We start from the raw sequence: 17,808 nt of genomic DNA on the forward strand, positions 1-17,808 counted from the left end.
AAGGAAGGATTTATCACTTGAAGCAAGTCAGGAGAACACTGGGGGTCTTTCCCAAAGCAGTGTCAGCAAAATTAGGACAGTTTTAGGCTCAGGGTACATTCATATTCATGGAGGGGCTTGGGTGGTTGAGAGTCTAAGCTTTAGTTGACTGAAGTCACGAGGGTCAGAAAAGGTCAACATCATCATCCCTTAGGTTCCAGTTGATCTGGTGGTTAAGTGCTTCAGGCTAATCTTTACTATTGAAAGAGAACTGGGAGTCATTATAACTGACCTATTATCTTTGTTATATACTTACTATCTCTTGCCTGATAACAGTTCTTCCATTCTTTTGCTCCCTTAAGATTATTAACTACTGAGGTCTGTTCAAGGGCAAGCACTGTGGCCAGGCTCAGATCCCAAAATAACTTAGGCCAAAAATGGCTTCTCTTATGTCAAGAAAGCCATGCCTGGTTCTTTTTCTCCAGGGACTCCTTACTCTAACTGCTTACAATTCCTTTGGCTGAAACAGTGATGACAGAAAGTGCAAGGTCGGCCTACTCAGTCTTCAGTGCCTTTATCATCAAGGACCCTGGTTCTTCCCATCTTTCCCCTCTGACGGCCTCAACAGATTTGCTTTCCTCATGGTGACAAAATGGCTGCCTCATTTCCAAGAATCTAGTGCATGGAGCTGTCCCTTCTGTGTTTCCTTTTAAGAGAGAAAATGTCTTTCCCAGAATCCACTCCCCGCCCTCCCCAGAGGACTTCTCATATCTCATTGGCCAAAATGATGTCACATGCCCATATCTAGACTATGGGCATCCATGACTGGCTTGGATCAATCAGCTTTTACCATGGAGCTTAAAGCAGAGTTACCTTTCCTTGAGTAGTTGGCAGGGAGGCAGGGAGGGAGGCATGACATTCAAAGGAAATCAGGGCTCTGCCAACAAGAAGAGAAAACAAATGGCTGTTGGGTAGGTAACCAACAGTGTCTGCCACAGGCAGGGCCCAGTGTCATGCATCCTTGCGTTTTCCCTCCCTTGCCACACCCATCATGCACTGGCACATATGGATGCTCAACAAATAGCGGTGGAATTCAGCCAAACTAGGAATTATCCTGTGGGTGTGAGAAAACAGTGGGCATTATAATAGAGTGGCACAATTGGACATTTGTGCATAGAAAATGGAAAGAGGGCCATGAAATCCAAACAGATGCAAAAAAGTACTTAGCAGAGGAGGTTGGGAAGCTGTGGTCCAAACCCTAGGCTGGGCCTGACTCCCAGTTCCACATCCAGGGAGCGGGCCCCAGGCCAGAGGGCTGGGCCTCTCCCAGCAGGGCCCAGCTGGGCCTTCTCCTCATTTCAACCCTTGCCTCCACTGGGCCAGGGGTCTACATCCAGCCCACAGCCGGTCAGGCACAAAGGAGGTTCCCAATGAGGCCTGCCAGTGCCTAGCTGGTCTCTGGGCACATCATGGGCACCACAAGTCTGTGGACCAAGAATACCTTAGCACAGGAGGTCTGGGCTCTGAAAACAAGTCCTCCCTTCACCCAGGGTCAGGAATGGCTCCTTCAGCTGGGCTCACAGGTCTCTGCACCCTCTTTCCTCTTCAGGCCACCCTGTTCCTCTACTTGCCTCCCAGCTCAGCTTTCCAGCACACTCTCCCAGATTCTTTGGGCTAGGGACAGCAGTCCAGACCCCAAAGGCACATGCCTCCACCCTTGAGTGGAAAATGCACAAAGAACTGTATAGAAAATATACTGAACACAAGGCTCTGGAGTCTCACAGATGCCCTACATCTACATCACAGGTCCACGAGTTTTTACCTATTGGAAGTTTTGGAGTTCCTTTTCAAATACTGTACAGCTAGGATTTCACTGGCTAAAGAAAACTGTGTTGAATGCAGCCACTCTCAGAACTCATCGATTATGACACGTATGCAACATTCGATACACAGTGATGGAGCAATATTAGGTTGAACTGTATGACACTGCTGATATTTGACCGTTTTTGACCTACGAACACGGCAATGTCACACAGTTCAACCTAATATTTACTCTGTGCCAGGCAACTGGCTTGGGACACCATGACCAACTACACAGCCATAATCCCTGTCCTGATGGAACTTACAGTCTAGTGCATTAAACCATTAACTAAAAAGTCATCTCAGTTTTTTTTTAAAAAAAGAAAGGAATACACAGTTTAGCTGCACTATTATAATTAATTATATGCGTATTTATGTGTTTACTGCCTGACTTCTTTGCACACCTATAAACCACAAGGATGGCTGTGTCTCCTCTATATAACACACAGCCAAACACGTAGCAGAATGCACTAGATATTTGTTAAACTTATTAATTCATGTTACAGTAGACAAGTGCAGGTGCTGTGGAAGCGTTTGGCAAAGTGATCTAACTAATTTGGGGACGTAAGTGTCAGGGACTTCACCAACTTGGAATTTCTAACATTGCTGATAAGGCTGAATTAGGTCCTCGAAAAACAGGTCCGTATACCACACAGAAACTGCCAGCAGCATAAGTACATGGGGTTTCATGGGGATTATTTAAAATACTTAATAGAACAAACTGTTTTTAAGCACAGTCTTTCAGAAACACCATATACATAAACAATTGGTACCTTAACTGCAAATCATTCTTATTTCTCTCCTAAAGCAGGATGTCCCAAGGATCTTTATTAGGTGCTCTATTAGCCTAGTCTGAGTTACAGTATTTACTTAAAAGTACTACCAGTGAAGTTCTGGAGAAATATTTGGTAACTCGGACATTTTTCTAATTCAAACTCATCTTCCTCGTTAGTCTACGTTGTTAGGGATTTTACTATCCTATTAAGACAAAGTATCAAAGGCTGCACTTAGAGTAATAGTCGCCAAATTCTTTTGCAGGACACTTCTGGCAGCGAGAACCAGAGCTAACATCAGAGAGCAGGTGGGAAAAAAAATAAAGAAAGGACAATTTGGAGAGCAGCTGTAATCCAATCCAGCCTAATACATGACACCTATATGAAGTCACATTCAAATTCCAAGCAAAGCACGTGAAAACTTTAGGCCCCGCACCCCTGATCTTTTGATTGACCTGACGTAATTTCATGAAAAGCATCGGTGAACACCACTAACCAGAAGTCCTCCTATCTATTTTGCGGCAGCCACCCTTGACACACAGCAGAGACATCAATGAGCCTGGACAGTATCTTCATGCGTGTCTGGCCTGTCATTGCTCGCTGCACCAGCATAGAGACTTGGTAAAACACTGGTCACATTCATGGAACGTCTTAAACTCTCTTGACATAGCAAATGATCAGCAGGCCCTGTCCCCATGCCAAAGGCAAACAAAACTCTGTCGCCAGCGAGGAGGACAGCCGGTCTCTCCGAAGGACGCCAAAGTCCCTGTCCTGCCTCCTTTGTGGAACCTTGCCAATCTCTGGGATGCAGGCATGATCAGGGGCTAGGGGAGATTATGCTCTGAACGTCTTAAGCGATTAGTTACTTAAAATCCTCCATCTGACTTCAGTCATTCCCCATTACAGATGACAGAGGAAAAGCCTACTTGATTAAAGCTGAATGCCCATACATTTGAAAAAGGGAAAATATGCAGAAGAAAACAAGAGTCAGATTACTGATGGGCATAGCACCAGCCCCAGGACATCAGGGGCTGCTGAATAAATTATGACAAGGAAGCACATACATTAACCATAGATTCGCCATAAATACCTCGGCCCTTCCAGCTCTCACAGTTACTTGCTTTCCCCCAAAGCATAGATTGAATCTGGCCTTGTCCTCAAGTGTGGCCTGGCTCTCCCTAGATTCCAAATATGGGAAATTACAGCTCTTCTGTGGTGGGGTAAGAGTGGGAAGGCAAAGTTTGTGTTGCGTAACATTTTAATTAAAACAAAGACGACGTACCCAGAGTCTCTCTCTTCTGCTGGGAGAGTTTTCCAGGTCTCCTTCCACTCTCTCCCCACCCAGGCCATCAGTATTTTCCTCACCTCCAGAATAATTCCCCTTTAAAATAAGGGGATTATGGGCTTCCCTGGTGGCGCAGTGGTTGAGAGTCTGCCTGCCAATGCAGGGGACATGGGTTCGTGCCCCGGCTCGGGAAGATCCCACACGCCGCGGAGCGGCTGGGCCCGTGAGCCACGGCCGCTGAGCCCGTGAGCCACGGCCGCTGAGCCTGCGCGTCTGGAGCCTGTGCTCCGCAGCAGGAGAGGCCACAACAGTGAGAGGCCTGCGTACGGGGGGGGGGGGAAATAAATAAATAAATAAAATAAAATAAGGGGATTATGCATAATGAGATCTGCAAAGAGTCTTCTAAAATAAATTCAAGTCTAGAGCCACATTCGTTTTCATCTACTTCCAACCTTCTTAGAAATCCACCCTTGGGCGTGGGGCGTGGAGTGGATGGACCTGGACTCGGAGTGTGAGAGAGAAAGGGGCTGCTACGGATGCTGCTTCTCCCAGCCGGGAGGTGCAGGGACACCCAGCTAAAAGTCATACCCCATCCTGACACAGGAAAGGAGAAAGACCTGGGCCGGTGCTCCGAATGCAATCTTGCTTTTTTGTAATGCAATACCAGTAGACAGATTACAAAACTCTCCAGCAAGCTACCTTACTGTACTGAAACATCAGAAGACCTTAAGAACAGCAAATCGTCTCTGAACAGGGTCACGGAGGGTTGTCTAGCTTGGGGATGAGCCGAGAACAAACCTATCCGCACAGTCCCTCCCTCTAATAAACCAACAGACGTGTCCATCTGCGAAGCAGAACCCCCCAACAGACCATCCATCTCCAAACCGAAACAAAACCACCGCGGAACAAAAGCACTGCGGAACACCAGAAAGGCCTCTGAGGAGAGCTGCTTGCGGGCAGAAGGCTGGCCCTGCACACAGGCTCCTGGGAGCAGCACTGCCTGCTCCGGGGCTCAAGCCATCGCCACCAGGCACAGCTTACAACCTGCCTGGGACCTGCAGACTTAGGGGACGTGGGTGAGAGGGGAGAAATACCAGGGACGAGGGAGAGGAGCGCAGATCAGGGCTTCTTAGGGTTCACCCCAGGTCGAGGGAAGGCCCCTGGGAAGGTGCAGACCTGGAAGAGTCCGTCAGTGTGTCCCGTGCCACCCGGCTGAGCTAACCCAGCAGCTTCCGGAAAACAACCGTGGTGAGAGCCTTGGGCTCCGGACAGGAGTTAAGGGAGGCCAAGTACCACGTAAGGGTGATCAGCCTTAACACGGTCCTGAGCAGAAGGCTGGCTGTGAATGCTGTCTCCTATCTGATGGCAAAGTATGTGACTATTCTAGGTCTCCTTTGTTCTGACTTCCTAGAAGTTCAGAGCTAAGTATGCAATTCCCAATTCCAATACAACATCCCCAGCAGTTAATAAGCACGTCTCTTACTCCTATAGGCCCTTCACCAGGCCTGCCCAGGGCATGTGTAATTCATGGCTGCTAATGAAGAGCTGAGAACAAAACAGGAAGAAAGGATTTAAGAAATAGCAAGAAGAAAGACTTACCTTAGGAAAAGAGTTCCCTTACGTCAGAGTGTCTTTAATTAATCTTTCTATTTATTGAAGATTAAAAATACCTATCAGGTGACTACTTAAAATGTTCATTATGATTTTAGCTTTTAGTTCTTGGTATTTGAGATAACAGAATAATGACTGCTTGTAAATGGCACTCAAATATTTGTCAAAGGAACAGATGGTTCAGGAAAGTACTGTAAGGAGATTCTAACACAACAGTGGTCTCTGGATGGGTGGTAGCCAGGTCAAACCCTGACGTTTAAGAAGGCTTGGCTGTGATATGTGAATCCCACAACCATCCCTCCAAAATAGCGAATCTTTTAAAAATCAGGTCTAAAGGTGAACCATCCAAGAAACCTGCTTTTGCCCCCAGGGTTTTAAAGAAAGTCACACCAGTGAACCTGAGAAGTACCCCCAACACTTTGAAATGATAATCTTTTTACAGCAATAGTTGCTCCTGCAGGGTTAAAGAAAAAAGTTCTCTTCCTTTGGGTTAAGGCCTCGAAGGTCTGGTAGCCAGCAACCTTAAAGGTTATTCCAGTCCAGTTCACTCTAAATGGAAGAATCATTTGGGAGTTGAAAACGCAGGAAAACTTCTCATTTTTTTCCTAGTCTATGAACAAATAAGAAGAGCTGATTGAACTGGATACAAAATCCAGTATTTACAACTGTCCTCTTAACAAGTTTTGAATGGGCTTTATTTTAATTCAAGATTATAACTAAGACAGTCAATAAAATATGTGCGAGCTTAATTTGCTAAATTTATGTGTTTCTAGAGAAAATATTCACAATAAACAAGTCAATTATTTCTCTTAAGTACATTAAAACTTAAGGGTAGTGTTTTTATTATGACTCTTGCTCTTGATACAGCAAGAAAAAATTATTCTGTTATATAGCTGTTGAATAAGGCTCACTACTCCCCAACGATTTCACCAATTACAGCTTCTTCTAGCTATAAAATAACCAAATCAGTTCTGATATGGCCATAAAACTAAGACTGAAAAAATAGTGGAATAAATCACCCCTTTAAAATCAAGTTGTTGAACAATATGTTCTGTATGAGTCCATTTATGTCAAAAAAATCTATATTTGTGTGAGTATATGAATAGAAATTATAGAAAAAAGCCTGAGAGAATATAGTGTATCAAACTGTAAAGAATATATTTCAGACTCAACAAGGGGCACAGGGCAGAGAGAGGAACTTTCACTTTTTACTTTCTGTCGATACTGTTTGGATTTTACAACAGAACTATATTCACATGTCACTCTGTCCAAAAATTAGAAGTCAAAGAAATAAAGCAAGCAAATATAAGCTATCTTGTGAAACTGCAACTAACAGCTCATCACCTTTCTTTTATGTAACATTTTACCCTGAAGCACTTTATTTGTTGTTTTAAATTATGACAAATCTTCAGTGAAAATCGAGATTTCCTTCCTGATGGGGGTGCTACATCTAAGAGGTTGTGAAATTTCATTCTCTGGAAGTCTTTAGAAAGGGTGGGTATGTCGGGTGGGGAAGTGGTAACTGGCCAGGACAGGGAAGGTGTGGTTTGCCCTGAAGCAGCGATGGTTACTCACACACAGGTCTCCCATTCCTCCTCCTCCTAAAAGCCCTTCCTAGCAAAGTCAAATCAAGGTTGCCAATGCAACCAGTTAATGGGCAAAAACCCCTAAGTAAGTTACGCAAGCTCCTTAGGTCTCTCAAAGTAACACTTGGGGTGAGGAAGCTGGCCACGTTACAGGTTTCAAAAACACCTCACCATGATACCACTTTTCCTAAGCTGCAGACACAGGACTAAGGGTCCTAATAGGTCCAGGCTATGTCTCCTTTGGTCACTGGCAACCCAGAGCACCAAGCTAATTTTGCTTTAAAACTGGACTACTGTATCAAATGTGAGGGGTCACACTGATTATCACGTAGAAAAAACAGATTAACACTACTTAATAAATGCTGCCTGGCTGAGAGACAGAAGATTTCAAATTTATGGGGCTCTTGGGGGAAGGGGAGTTAATAAAGGGGTCCCTGAGAAGGAGGTAGGCAGCCCATCTCATGACATGGCTCCGTTACCAACATAACACAAGCAGGAGCCAGTGCCCAGCTGAGAGCAGAGAAGGTGTTTGCAGAGGCTGCCATGGAAAAGGAGCAGACCGTACCCCAGAGTAGCAGAAAGTGGGTGTTACAAGCAAAAGCAGAAACAAATACATGAAAATAACACCAACTTAAGGCAATTCTGAACATACTCCACTATATCAAAGAATCATAATGGGGGACTTCCCTGGTGGAGCAGTGGTTAAGAGTCCGCCTGCCGGGCTTCCCTGGTGCCACAGTGGTTGGGAGTCTGCCTGCCAATGCAGGGGATGCGGGTTCGAGCCCTGGTCTGGGAAGATCCCACATGCCACGGAGCAACCAAGTCCGTGCGCCACAATTACTGAGCCTGTGCTCTCGAGCCTGCAAGCCACAACTGCTGAAGCCCACGTGCCTGGAGCCCGTGCTCTGCAACAAGGGAGACCACTGCAATGAGAAGCCTGCACACCACAACCAGGAGTGTCCCCCGCTCCCCACAACTGGAGAAAGCCTGTGCACAGCAACAAAGACCCAACACAGCCAAAAATAAAAATGAAAAAAAAAAAAAAAAGAGTCTGCCTGCCAAAGCAGGGGACGCGGGTTCAAGCCCTGGTCCAGGAGGATCCCACATGCGGCGGAGCAACTAAGCCCACGCACCACAACTACTGAGCCTGCACTCTAGAGCCCGCGAGCCACAACTACTGAAGCCCGCGCACCTAGAGCCCACGCTCTGCAACAAGAGAAGCCACCACAACGAAAAGCCCACGTGCCACAACAAAGACCCAATGCAGCCAAAAATAAACAAATAAAATAAATAAATTTATATAAAAAAAGAAAGAATCAGAATGAGAAAGAACATATAGCTGGTATCAGATTTCTTCCCTCTGTTTTAATAAAGGGAAGGTCTGGGGACTTGTAAGTTGATGGGAAGAGGTCCCACAAGAAGACTGGACACCAGTCTCTCTGAGTTCACAGTTTTGTTAGAATGTCTTTGCTCTGATGATGTTTTGATGGCCACACAAAAGTTCTTCCTTCGGTACAGAAACAGGTCCCCTTCACTTCCAATCTGGACCTCCCCACGTCCAGTAATGCCCCCTGCCCTCCCTGCCACTTCTCCCGCTGGTCCTCTAGGACACCCACCTACAGCTCTCTGGTATCTGCCATCTATCTCTGATCCAAATACCTAGACCTCACACCAACCGACTGTTCCAGTTCTTCCCACCAGCACCTCTAAGGGCCCAGGCCCACTGACACTCTGGGCTTCTCCACCCCTTTAGAAGTCTTCTCAAAACAGCCCCTTGTGCCCCGGTGTCCTCCACCCCACAATTCTGCCAGGACCTCACTCTCCTATTACTTAAAAAAATGCCTAAAATTCCCACCCATCCAGAAAGCCCTTCCAGACTGACCACTCGAGGGTTACTCCAGTCGCATCCCTCTCCTGGACAGAGCATTCCCTTCACTCCTCCTGCTAAGCTGAAAGCAAGACCAAACTTGCCTCGCCTCTCCTTCCCCAACAAGACAACTGTCCTTGGAGAGCACGTGGTATATCACTGTCTCCTTGTCCACTTGCAAAGTGATTTACCACTTTTTTTACCCCAGGCTTTAGATTATCATCTCCTAGAGGGGAGGAACGTGGTTGTGTTCCAGCAAAGCCTGGATCACTGGGATGAAGGGAAATAGGGTATTCGGGTGAATTTCATAGAGGGTTAATAGAGGGTTAGGCAGAACCTTTTTTCAACTCTCATGATCATAAGGCCTATTATAAAGCTTTTTAAGATACATCTGACCACTTCCCAGCCTGAGTAGAGTTAATATAATTTAATCTTTGATTCAGAATCTTGCAGTGCCCCCAGGCTCATCATTCTCTCCTGCTAATATAATTACAGATGCGGAAGATGTAGAGACTGGGCTGATGGTGGCCTGGAAGCCAATTTCTAGAATCAATCCCTGCTACTACATCTTGTGATTTTCACCTTCCTGAAAGTGCAGCTCAAAAGTAAAAACAAAATCCCACTTAGCTGGGATGGGATTCTAGTTAAGGGAGGCCCATTGCCATGGTCTTTGTTAAGTGCCTGCCACTGTGGCCCACAATTAGTCACTTAACAAAGGGGTCTCGATGAGGGAATTTGGCAACATGTGATTTTCTACAAATATAAGCTTGGTTTTGATGCAACCATTCATTTCTTTGAAAATCAGGGTCATTCACACACAGGTGTCCTAAATTTCCTTAAATTAAAATCCAACCCTTTACAAGGAATAGCTATGCTCACATCGAAACAGCAAAGGAAGAGGTGTCCAATCACGGCGAACCAGGAACTCCCAAAGGAACCTACAAATAATAATCAAGGAGCCATAATTCAGGATGCATAAGGCCAGGGACCATGGGAGGCCAGTAAGTGGAGCCACTTCATCCAGTTCCCAGGCTAGGGCTCAGTGGAAGTGGTCTGCCTGGGCTCCACGGACGCAGTCTAAGCCCAAATCCCAAACTCATTACAATCTGAACTAATTCTCTGTGTCCAGCATCATCCCACATGAACTGGTCCCTAAAACTACTGACAGTCATTTCTCCAATCCCTAAAGGGCCACTCTGCCACCCCCTATGACTGCTGACTACTCTGCATTTGCAGGACTCTCATGGGAAGAGAATGCCCTCCCCATCCAAAGACTGCCCATTTCTGAAGGCCCAGCCCAAGCCCTCACGCATAGGTCTTTCCCAGTGACCTATGAGAAACAACAACCAGTGACTGCATTGAACTTTACCTTGAACTTCCCGGGAGTCCATGGACAGATTTCAGGAGGTATGTGAACTTGAACGGGAAAAAAAAATTACATCTTTATTTTCACGAACCTCTAAGTTAACTGTTCCTTAATTGTGAATGTAGGCAAGCATCATGGTAATGTTTCCAGGACCTGTGACTGTCACAGTACAAATCACACATACTTTCATATCACATCACAGTGGATGCAGATACCTCAAAATATTTTCACCCTTCACTATAGCAAAATTACATAATTGTTAGATCTGCTGGTAGATCTTGTTATTAATGTGTTATTAAAGAAGCACATTGCTGTATCATAAATTTTTTAAAATATTTTGATGGCAGCATTTCAATATAATTGATTTTCTCTGTTATCCTATGTTTTTATTTATGCATTTGCGAATGTTATCCTAAGAAGGGGTCCATAGGCTTCACCAGGCTGCCAAAAGCATCCATGGCACAAAAAAGGTTAAGAACCCCTGGTCAGTGGGGTAAAAGCACACGCTCTATAGCCAGACAACCTGGATTCAAATCCAGGCCCTGCCAATTTCTAGCTCCTTCCCTTTGAGCACAATGATTTGAACTCCCTGAGCCTTGAATTTCCTCATCTTGATCGAGGGAGTCAATATAGAAACAACACCTACCTTGTGAAACCATTCATTCATCAAAAATTTAACTGAATACCTACTTTGTGCCAGGCACAAGGCTGAGTTCTGGGGCTACAGTAATGAACTGGACAGAGATGGTCCCTAAGCACTTTATACAGAAGATCATGCTATATAAAGTGTTTGGCAGTGACTGGCACATAAGCATTCTATAAACACTACAGTACCACTGTTAAAACCACAATATTGAGCATTCAATTATATGCTGATTTGCGTTGCTTCCCATGTAACAAGTGTTGATTCATCTAGCTCACGCCTTCCCAACAAGGCTTCCTGGAGGCCCGGGGCGGGGCCTCATACTCAGAGGGGCAACTTGTTAGATGCAAGAACACAGGATTTGAACCAAATGGTCCTGATTTCAAAACCCTGTTCTGCCACTTCCTAGCTTTGTAACTGTGCCAGAGACCAAGAGCTGTCCCCCCAAAATTCTTTCCTCTCCTTCCCCTACAATAATAGAACCCCAGTTTTGGCTGGATACTTAGAATTAAGGATGACATTTCCCAGCCTCCGTTGCAGCAAAGTATGGTCATGTGATCAAGTTCTAACCAATGGGGATATAAGCAAAAGCGATGTGTGCACGAGGGCATGCCCTTCACCAACGCTTTTCCTCCTTCCTAATGGTTGGGGCTAGCACAGTCATCTTGGACCATGAGATGACCTTGGGAATAGAGGCATGCACTTGAAACAAGATAGAAAGGACCTGGGTCCCCACCCCTGTGGAGCACCATTTCAAACTGGTACAGTCATCTACCTCAGGCAAGTTCCTTAACCTCCCTGGGCCTCAATATCCCCATCTACGAAAGAATGATAATATAAGGTATCTAGCTGGCAAGACTGTTTGAGGATTTAATGAGATAGGACTTGCTTCACAGCAAGGGCTAGAGTTAGGAGAGGTGGTAGTACCACTGTTCTCTTGCTGCAATGACAAATGGAGGGGACTGGGACATCTTAACACAGCCCTGGGTGCCCAGGGGTGGCTCAATCATTCACACAGTTGAAAGGCATCTTAGCTAGCCTAGTCCTGACAAGAATTCCCTTCTCTGGCACCCTTGTCAAATGGTCCCCAGAAAAGGGAAGGGCACTGCCTCCGGGACAACTGTTGGGACAGTGGTGTTTGTTCATCCGTAAGTCACGATCCTCATCCTCTTCTGTCAGAACCCTTCCCCCGACTACCCCAGGCCTCCTCGCTGCTCTCCACTTCCTCCTCCTTCTCCTCTGCCTTTGATCACCCAGTCCTGCCTCTGAGCTCACTCCCCCCAGAACATCAAAGTCCCTTTCAATCTCTTTTGGAAGCACCCTCTGGCTTCTCCCCTAAGAAGCCTTCCCTAACTAACTGGGAAGGTCGTGATCGCTTCCTCAGTCCCAACCTATTCAAACAAGAGGCTTTTCAAACTCTACGAACGAATTTCTCTCCCACTGGAGAACACAAATGACCATCTGACATCTACAAGTTCTCTGTGTTGATCCAGGGATGTCCCAATCGCTTACATTTTTCATTGCTAACACTTCCAAAGCTATTTCATCTTGTTTGCAACATCAGCACTGGTCTGGAAGGCCTAACTCTTCATGGTTACGCAAAATCGAAATCCGCTTAATGTGCCTAAAGCTTATATTCAACTTTCCTGATTATTCCCTTCCTGCTCTTGCAGACACAAATGCTATTGTCCCCCCCACAGTGCTGTCACCTTTCCATGTCCCTGTCACTCACACAGGCTGCTCCCTGCCCCGGGCCTAGGCACAGACACAACCACCCTCTTCTCTCCTCATTCCCTCTTTCACACTCAAGCCACGTCCACACCAGCCCCTGTTCTCTCTCATCTTCTGCCCCTCTGGCTCCATCCATTCTCAGTAGTGGAGACTCTACTATCCTCTTGGCTCAACCAAGTCCACGCTTAAGAAGGCTTTAGAACTGGAATAAGGGTGGCCATGGCAGCCGATGGTTCCCTAGTTGGGTGGGGCACCCAGAGCTGCAACAGGACGAAACAGGACACGGTGGTCAAGAGGGCAGGAATCGGTACCCAAGCAGGCAAAAAGGAGGAACCTGATCCAAATCCTAGACATCGGTAAAGGAAGGGAGCGGAAAGCACGGGTCTGATGATGTCGAGGGAGTCACAAGCATCTCAGATTTACCCTGTATGCCCCTCACATACTGTCACAGGGTTTTCTCAAATGGCCACTTCTGGAGGCTGGCAGCACCTGTATCAGTCTCACTTTGCAGAGCACTTAAACTGGTCCTACGTTTGACATTCGAAATCTTATTCCAAGTGTGTGACCCACCTGGACACAAAACCTTGAGAGCCTTTGCTATTTTCAATTCATATTACACATTAATTTTCATTACACAGCCAGAATGCTGACACATGAATCAGATCACAACAGATTGCAAGCAAGAAATAAGACCCCAGCCTGGGTTTTGCTCCCTCCACAAAGACCTTCTAGTCTCCAAGGTTAACAAAGTAGTAGCGAGGCCCCCTCCCTGCCAGTCATCGAGTGATAAGAAAAGGTGAGATTCCACCAGTGGGGATCAAAAACCCAGGCATGTCCAGAGTTCTAAACCTCCCCACTCTCACCCAGGTGTGCTCTTCGGCCACCGTTCCCCTTTGACACCACCTTGACACTCATTTTCCTCCATGGCACCTATTTATGCTTGAGGCTGGGAGTGGAGGAAAGATACTAGTGCCCAGTGCCAGGGCTCCACTCCAGAGTGGCCCAGAGGGTGAACAGAAGGGGAGCCAGCCAGCAGCCTTACATTTCTGGAGCAGCCAGGAGAAACAAAAGGCACAAAGGTCACATTGCCTTGTTTGCCCACTGGTGATTCCTTCTCCTGCCCTGGGCCCCACCCTTCCACTCAGCCCTCTTTCCGGCCTTAGCCACACCATCAACCCCATGCCCAAGCCTCCCGGAGGGCTCGCCTGTTTGTCTTCTTGTATCCACATGAATCACTAATTACTGATTTAAACCCACACACTAAGTGAATGACAAATACCAATACAATGCTTAGGATTGGCAAATGGAGAGCTACCTGTCTTCTTGACTCTGCCTGAGCATACAGGAGACACAGAGACACTGTATCCCGACCCACACCTGAGCAGAAGACTGACTAAACTTGCTGCCAGACTGGGTGTCCCTGTGAGTGTTGAGGAGGGGAGGGCAGAGCTGGCAGTGATGAACTCACACACCGGTTCTCCAACCCAGCTCCACACTGGAATTGTCTAGGAGAGCTAAAAGACTCATGCCTGGGTCACCTTCCCAGAGAATCTGGTTTAATTGGTCTGGGGTCGCTGCCTGGACATCGGGATTTTTTAAAGCTCCCCCAGTGATTCTAACATGCTCCCAAGTTTGACAGCCACTGACGGAACATACTTAACGTGCTCCCGACATTTTTCAAAGCAGTCAAGACCTTTAGAACACCTTATAGCCTTTAACTGTCAAGATAGCCCTTGGGGGTACACCCCATTTTACTGTGATTCAGACGTCAATCATAGTCAGGTTGAGATCTGAACTCAGGTTCTCCACCGCAAAGTCCACTCTCTTTCCACTCTCCTGTGAACTCTTGCAAGGGTGTAGACAACAAGTGAAAGCAATCTCCACTGCCAATAGGTCACAAGTAAGTCCCATAAATGCAAGACACCTAGATGTGGAGATGCAAACACCACAAGCAGCAGTGATGACCTCTTCTGAATGCAGGGGACCGAGCTGAACCCAGAGGGCAGCGGGGTGTGCTCACGGGCGAGGTCTAAGGCAATGGAGGGAGAGGATGCATCAGATCCTGGCCAGGGAGCTTATCCTAGACCCAAGATGTGTCCAGAGATACCACACTTAAGAGTAAGACAGCATTCAGTGGCATGGAAAGCACTGTTGAATCGGAGAATGTCGGGCAAAGGGGGAACTCTTCAATGGGAGGGAATCTTAAGAGAGGTGTCAAGGGTTCACCTCTCAGGCCACAGTTTCTCCATCCTGATCTAACCATCCTAACCTTCTGTGGGGTCACAAAACCCAATCCTAGCACAGCCCCTACCAGGCACCACTCCTCCAGTCTCTCTTCCCCCCAGAACTATGATCTGAGCTTCTTTGGTGAGGGGACATATGACTAGACCCTCAAACATTTTTAGTCTACTGATCACTTAGGCAGGGCAAAGCATCCCTTCAACCCCTATTCCACCCATGCTTACTTCCCCCTCAAAAAAAACAAAAAACAAAAAAAAACACCATCGTTATCACCAAACTAACTTTCCTGAGAGTGGGAATAACGTTGCCACTTCGGATCGGACTAGGAATTGATGTGGACTGACACAGACATGAAGACGCTGAAGCACCATGTTTATAAAATACAAGAAACCAATCCACGATCCACATGGAGTCCCTAAAGCGTCGACATAGATGGGGGACCCCATGGCGGGGCCCGGGACAGACACTAAGGACAGCAAATGTTCCTTCTTAAAGACAACAAACGATGTGCCACTTTCCTCCTGGGTCAGAAATGGGGCTCTCTTCCAACCTGTGACACACACCGCTGCCTCCCGGGGTCCCCCAAAGCCGAGTGTTGATGGGAAAGAACCACAAGGAATTACAGGAACCAAGAGCAGGTTAAACTTTCACATCGATCGTGCTGATAAGCAGCAGCCACTTACCCAGCACAGCCAGACAACTCAGCACTGGGAAAAAGCACTTCATGTCGGCAGCTGAGAGGAGACACAACACAGGGCGCTTCCTCTTCTTCCAGCACTTAATCTCTCATTTCTGGCAATCCACTTATAGCTCCAGAAGACAGGTTTGGAAACAGAACTTAACTCAGGGAATGAGAACAGGTTAAAGAGCTCAGCAGGAGGGAGCGGGGGAGGGGCAGTGGGTGGCAAGTGTTTAACTCCCCTAGGCTAAAGGAAGGGTCCAGAACAATTCGGACGGCGCTGGAGGCTCCTGCCACATCCTGTGCCTTGTGGTTTCCACTGTAATTGTAGGTTGCGGTGGATTAATCCTCAAGGAAAAGGAAAAAAAGAGTCTGAGAAAATCCTTTCATCCACTGATTATACAGAAATGTCCTTGGCTTCTCAGTGAAGGTGTCTGTAATCTCCCTCATTCGGATTCCCCAAAGGGAACAGGGCAGGTTTTGTCAAAACCTTTGACAGCCAAATTGCCCTGGTCGGCATCGACTGCTCTGGGTTTCTTCAACAAAAAGTCCGTCTCCATGCATGATGGTGAATCACGGGGCTGCCACCTGCCCTAGACCTGCCCGCAAAGCACGAAGCAAGTTGGCGTTCGTTCGGCAGCCCTGAAGCGGTCCCACAATGCCAGCAGCTTTCTAAAACAAACACAACAGAGATTTATCAAAGGCAAGCACGGCAGCCGCAAAAGCGAGAGGGGCTGAGCGCCAAGCTGGTCCGGGCACCTGGTCCTAGACCAGGACGGTCAACCTTTGCAGTCTGACCTTGGCCAAGTCGCCACCTTAGCCTCCACTTCAGTTTCCCCGCACAGAGCCGATTGTTCCTGCAATACTTTCACCAAATGCTTCACTCCTGGGAATTCCTTCCGCCTCCCACCGAGCCCCGGCGCCGCGGGTAGCCCCACCCTCCGCGGGGGCAAATCGGGAAGAGGCTCCGAGGTGGGGCCGCCACTCCCCGTTCCACCCCCGGCCCTCGCCCCAACCGTGGGAGCTCGGCGCGCGCCGCGTCCCAGGTGGCCCCGCTATTGTTTTACCTTCCCGGGTGTTTATTTTTCGCTGATTGGAAAGAAAAGAGAAGGAGGGAGAAGGGAGCCCGGGGCTCCGCTTTCACTGCCAGGGGAGGGGGTCTCAGGCCGACCCCCGAGCGGAGCCGCCGCCGGGCCCACCGCCGCCCCTCCCACCGCCCTCCCCCCGGGCTCCGGCTCCCCTCGCTGCCGCCCCTCCCCGCGCCGCCCGCGCGGTCGCCGGATACCGACCTCGCCGCCGGCCCTCTCCCTTCGCGCGTCGGTCCGTCAGTCCGTCTGTCCCGGCGCACGCCTCTAGGGACGCACCGCCTCCTCCCGCTGCTCCGGCAGCGGCACCAGCAGCCGCTCTCCGGCCCCTCCCCAGTCCCCGCCCCCTCCACCCGGCCCGTTGCACCCGGGCCAGCCGAGCGCGGGGCGAGGGCGGTGGCCTCGGCTAGAGACACCGCCCCCGGGCCCGCCCCTTCCCCCCAACCCCAGGGGCCGGGCGGCCGCGCGGGGGGCCGGGCGGGGGCTCCGGGTGCGGCTGGTGGAGCCCCGCCCGCACCTGCGGGTAGCAAGGGCCGCCCGAGGACCTGGGCGCAGCTGGCGTGGGGGCCGGGCAGCGCCGAAAGTTAATCAGGGGGCTCACACGCAGACGAGCCGGCCGCCGGCTGGACGCACAGGCCCTTCCCAAAGCCCAGCAAAGGACCCCTGAGCCTGGAAGAGGGCGGACCGGGAGCGCGTCCCCTCTCTGGGAAACAAAAACAAAGCCTTCTGCAGGAGCCTTGAATCTGTTCATATAGTAGAACCCCACATTGCACTTCACTCTAAGACAGAATTTCCTAGACGTTGAGACTGAATTGGACTCTGGAAACAGCCTGGCTTCTAACCCCGGCTCCTCCACTTCCCTGCTGCGGACCTTGGTTGAGTGACTCAATAGCCCTGTGCCTCAGTTTACCCACCTGTTATATGAGGAAATGGCCTATGCTTAATAGGGATATATGAGATGTCCATGGCACACTTGTAAAACACTTAGGATGGTGCCTGCTACATCTTAAGCACTCAGTAAATGCAAGCTATAATTATTTTATGAGGAACACTCGTATCCAAGCAAGTGCATTTTCATTCATTCAGTACTTGTCTAACACAT

The 17,808-nt window shown here is 48.3% G+C and overlaps 1 protein-coding gene across 6 annotated transcripts in view; it reads right to left on the bottom strand.

Annotated features, from left to right (window-relative positions):
• IGSF3 (immunoglobulin superfamily member 3) overlaps positions 1-17,029 on the bottom strand; it is a 99,947-nt gene extending 82,918 nt beyond the window's left edge. For all 6 annotated transcript variants that reach the window (XM_082613148.1, XM_082613151.1, XM_082613147.1 and 3 more), the window contains exons 1-2: positions 16,911-17,029; positions 15,626-16,293 (exon numbers count right to left, since the gene is read on the bottom strand). In XM_082613148.1, the coding sequence (XP_082469274.1) occupies positions 15,626-15,668 (43 nt within the window). In that variant the 5' untranslated portion in view covers positions 15,669-16,293; positions 16,911-17,029. The remainder of the gene's footprint in view (positions 1-15,625; positions 16,294-16,910) is intronic.
• Positions 17,030-17,808: the final 779 nt, after the last annotated feature.

Source organism: Mesoplodon mirus (genome assembly GCF_964341445.2).
Source record: "Mesoplodon mirus genome assembly, chromosome: 3".
NCBI lineage: Eukaryota > Metazoa > Chordata > Mammalia > Artiodactyla > Ziphiidae > Mesoplodon > Mesoplodon mirus.